The 4,572-nt window shown below is 32.9% G+C and overlaps 1 protein-coding gene across 2 annotated transcripts; it reads right to left on the bottom strand.

Annotated features, from left to right (window-relative positions):
- Positions 1-306: 306 nt before the first annotated feature.
- Positions 307-4,060, bottom strand: LOC110093179 (dormancy-associated protein homolog 3). Of its 2 annotated transcripts, none has more exons than XM_020817998.2 (3): positions 3,879-4,060; positions 3,615-3,788; positions 307-642 (listed from the first exon to the last, which is right to left on the bottom strand). In XM_020817998.2, the coding sequence occupies exons 1-3, from the start codon at positions 3,985-3,987 to the stop codon at positions 548-550; spliced, it is 378 nt and encodes a 125-aa protein (XP_020673657.1). In that variant the 5' UTR covers positions 3,988-4,060; the 3' UTR covers positions 307-547. The 2 variants fall into 2 exon arrangements, with proteins under 2 accessions (XP_020673657.1, XP_020673648.1); XM_020817989.2 differs by having other exon boundaries at positions 3,615-3,809; positions 3,879-4,059.
- Positions 4,061-4,572: the final 512 nt, after the last annotated feature.

Below are 4,572 nucleotides of genomic sequence, written 5' to 3'. Positions count from 1 at the left end.
TCATTTTAACCAGACAATGCCTCATGATTTTTCCCTTTTCAAAGTTAAGTTTTCAATCCTATCATCCGAGTTTTCCATCCAAAGCAATCATAATTTAAAGAACATCCTCTCAACCAAATAGATTTACTCCACTCCATATTGGCACAATCCACATAAATCACTTTAAAAGCATTTTTATAAGAATATTATTTCTTACCATTCCATAAGCAAGAGAGACCATTATCTCTAATACTAATGCCATAAGATCAAAAATTCTAACATGACTAGAAACACTGAGCTATTGAGCACTCTAAAGAAAGCTTGAGATATATGAAATAACATACTCCACGCCCACTTTTATTCATATCCAACAAAAAAAAAAAACACATGAGAAGCTGTTCTCATATAGGCTTCTTAGCACAGCAAAAAAACATACACCACAAACAGTAGCAAGTTGTCTTCACAAACACACGCGCATATATATATATAAAATTTATTCTTACACATTCTACTAAGTCACTCTCCGTTGGTGTACTCACCTCTGGTAACTTCGAAAGCTCAGCAGAGCTCACACCTGGTAAGGAGAAGAATTATTCTTTCCTAAAGCGCCATTAGATGCATCAGAGTTAGAGTTTCTCCGAAATGGATTCCATTCCTTCCCCCCTGTTCAAATGCCACAAGAAAACAAATATAAAATATTAATTGCACCTGCCAGATCAGCTGATGAAGTCAGAAGATAACATGAATATAGATAAATAAAAAGGCAGTGCAATGACTAAGCTTAACACTGCATATAACACATGGGGGCTGTTTGGTGGCACCAGGGATTTGATTTAAGTAGGATTTAGGGTTTATCCGCTGAATTCGGATATCAAAAATCTTGAGGGGCCTAAATCCTAAAAACTGTTTTGTAGCATTCATGATAAATCTTATTAAATCCCAAGTGATTGTTTGGCTATAGAATAGATTTAACAAGCGGATTCTTCCTCTCGAGCCAATGGATTTCTTAAATGTAGCAAAAAACTGAATTTCGGAAATCCAGAATTTAGCATGAAAAGGCTGTATTTTCCGTCTATGATGACTTTCATTAGCTGTGAGATTTGGTTTTGCATTTTGGGCCATTAGGCTGGATTTCGCTCAAATTTGCCTCAAATTCTCAAATCCGGCCTAAATCCTGCTACCAAACAGTCCCTTAAAATGGATAAAAAAAAAGAGGATTTACAAATCCGCAATCAAATAGCTAGGATAAGACTAATAATGAAGAAGATGAAACATAAAATCTTAACAAATGAGCTTCTTGGAGCAGGTGTTAATGCACAGAGTAACTTTAGCTCAGTTCTGTCCACTTAAGCTTATGCTTAAGATACAAATCATATATTCTAAAGCCGGAAAGAATTATTGATGGTTTGCAAGATAATTTTTACTGTTTAATAATAAAACAATTAAGTATAGTTATAAACAGTAGTGCAGATTATCAAAACTGTCTTATCATTAAAAAAAAGAACATGTGGTACATCTAGCGTTCAATTTTGAAGAAGTTATCATGAACTAATTTTCTTGCATGATACATATCTAACGCACCAAACTCGATCTCATGTGTAATAAGAATGAAAAAAATAGGCTAGGAAATCAAATAGTCAAAGTCAAATTAGGATCGAAGACATATTTTCAAGAACAAAAATATCAAGCCTATATCCTACTTTGGGGGTAGGCTTCATGTTATGATTATTCGACAAATTTTACACTAACTATCGACTATCTCATGCAACTTTCCATTCAGGCTTGGGACCTAGCAACCTTAGTGTTCAATCAAATACTTTTAAGGAATTAAAGAAAATGAATTTTATTATACAAAACAAAAACTAAAATAATATGTTGTAAGAAAAAAAATTTAACACAAAAAACTAACATGTAACTTACGATTAAGTATGATAGATCCTAACCTAAATTTTGTATGCATACATCGAACCAACCTTTCCCGCAAGAACTCTTCGGGGGCTGTTTTTATCCTATTTTAGGCAGGATTTCTGCAAAACTTAGCATAAATCCTGCTAAACAGGTTTTTGAAGATTTTAAATCTTACCATCTTAAAAAATTTCACTTTCAGCCCACTATTAATTAAATCCAGAATTTATTAAATCTCATCATTCTGAGATTTAAAATGCCAATTTTTTTTTAGGTAAATCCTATAAACCTAAATTTGATAAAGACTATGAGGGTTACAAATTGAATATTACTTCGCATGATATATGTATTTTTTTTTTTGCTTCGCATGATATATGTTAAATTCAATTAAACCCTAGTAAACGGTTTAGCAACTTATTTCAAGATTTAGTATTTTTTATAATTATGAGATTTTATTATATTTGCTTGGCCTCTATGAATCTTATACAGATTAACTAAACCCTAAATCAATTTGAGACAACATTCTAATTATTAATTAATTGGTAATCTATTTAGTTAATTAAACACAGTTATTTCTGTTTAGTCAAATTAAATTAAAAATAATACCAACTTGTTTATGTTAATACTTTTTAATTAAATAATATTAAACATTAAGGCTTACTTATTCTTCATTTAACCCGTCTATATCTAATTTATTTGATTGAATATTTAAATTTTTTTATCAATTCTAATTAAATTAATTAAATTGTAATTACCATAAAGTAACATCTCAATTAATAGTTATTTATTTATTTACAAAGTTAATTGGTCAAAATAACTACTTTTAGTAAAATTAAGCTCCAAATTATATCAATTTTCTTAAATTAATATCTTTTAATAAACTCTTATTAATAATTAAGACTAATTTAATTTTCAATTAATGTATCTATCGCAATTTATTTTATTTATATTAATAACTTTAATTAATAGTTTTTATCCTAAAGCTCTCTATTAAGAGAAGGGTTTTAGGATCCAAGCATCCAACCATCACGAGTTTCGTATCTCTTTCTCCTCTATGGCTCCAACCCAAATTACCAGGACACTCCACGACAAAGCAGAGGTTAGGAAGGGACGGGAGCTCGCTGAGAAAGCATCGACGGGACCAACAACGTGTGAAAGAAACGAGGAGTTTGTGAGACGTTGAAAATTTCAGTTAAATCGCCGAATCCCCGGATTTTGTAAATCCGAGATTTAAGTTCTTCCTTTTTACTATTTGGCAAATTTGAGCTAAATCATGATTAAAATCCGGGTCAAAATCAGCTACAACCAACCCCCTGAATCTTAAATTTGGTATAACCAAACAGTCTATCAGGATGTAACAAGTTTAATGGTTATCATGCAAACAGTTTCCACATTTTAATCCTCTCAACATTTAGTAAATCTGAATTTACAGGATTACTGATTCCTGTTTGAGTTCAATTTTACTTGTAGCCAAATAGCCCTGTTCAAGTTTGGTTTCAAATAAAAAACTAATTAAAACCCGAACTGGGTTCTCGGTAATTTCTCCATCACTCAAAATGACATTCAGCGAAGATCAATCAGATTAACGGCATGGTGAATATGGACGGATTCAATTTTTTATGATTCAGATCGCTGTAAAAAAAAAAAGGTTTCTAAAACTCAAAACCTCCAGATGCCGCCTTGGATCTATGCTATGAGAAGCATTCCTTAAATCAAAAGTTCAAGCTTACCAGATGCCGCGGATAACGGGGAAGCCGATTCCGCCGGTGAAGGCGGCGGCGTCCCGCTCAAAGGCGACGGGCATCCCGAAGGCCTCTTGATCATAATACTCCTCGTCACCCTCAGTGCATTTTCTTGAGAATCATAACCGATATCCTTCGAGATCCCACTGTCCGCCATCTCATCTTCCGAAGTCCAAAACCCCCCTATTAGGCCAACGTATTCCAATAAAAAACCCTATTTCGAGAAAACGAGAGGGCTATGGCTTGGGTTACCTTTGCCGTAATTAGAGAAGAGTGGATTTGGCTTGCGAAGGCGGCCAAGCCCTTTCTCCGGCCGAGGCCCGGCGAGCGTGTCATCCCAGAGCTTGTCGAGAAGACCCATCTTCTTTACATTAACTATGAGAAGTAACCAGCAGATCTGTCCGACAGTGGAGACTGTGAGGCGATGTCACGACGAGCACCTAAGCTATATTTAAATACCCATCCTTCACTAAACTCCAATGCTTTCAACTACTTAATCCGATTTTTTTTTTTTTAACATTTAGATCATTTAAGACAAATTCATACACAAATGACTCGAACTCAATATCTCTTAGTTGAAAGCATAAGCTCTCAACTAAAAGGCAAAGGTGAGCTGTGTGAATTTTTTTTTTTCATTCAACTAAAATTCTTTAAATTTGATGTTTCATTTATTACAGTTTTTTTATTATTTTTTGAAGTATAATTTTAGTATAAAATTTTTCATTCATAAATTTATTTTACTTAAAAATTGATTTTGTTTAGGACAACTTTTTAATGCTTCTTAAAAATAGCTTTTGTATCAAAATTAAAATTTTTATATTGAAAATTTATGTATCATCAATAAATTATCTTGATTGGGCATGAATCTCGAGGCAAAATCAAGCCGGAAATTTCAACAATTAAATATGGTATCACATGAACTCCAATTTCAGCAAACTTATAGTCA

Source organism: Dendrobium catenatum, unplaced genomic scaffold (genome assembly GCF_001605985.2).
Source record: "Dendrobium catenatum unplaced genomic scaffold, ASM160598v2 fragScaff_scaffold_712, whole genome shotgun sequence".
Lineage (NCBI taxonomy): Eukaryota > Viridiplantae > Streptophyta > Magnoliopsida > Asparagales > Orchidaceae > Dendrobium > Dendrobium catenatum.
This window is presented reverse-complemented; position numbering and strand designations above follow the sequence as displayed.

Coding starts and splice junctions, on each gene's coding strand:
- LOC110093179 (XM_020817989.2), bottom strand. CDS start 3,987: ATGGGTCTTCTCGACAAGCTCTGGGATGACACGCTCGCCGGGCCTCGG. Junction 3,810..3,878: donor CTTCTCTAATTACGGCAAAG/GTAACCCAAGCC, acceptor TTGGCCTAATAG/GGGGGTTTTGGACTTCGGAA. Junction 643..3,614: donor CCCGTTATCCGCGGCATCTG/GTAAGCTTGAAC, acceptor GCATTTGAACAG/GGGGGAAGGAATGGAATCCA.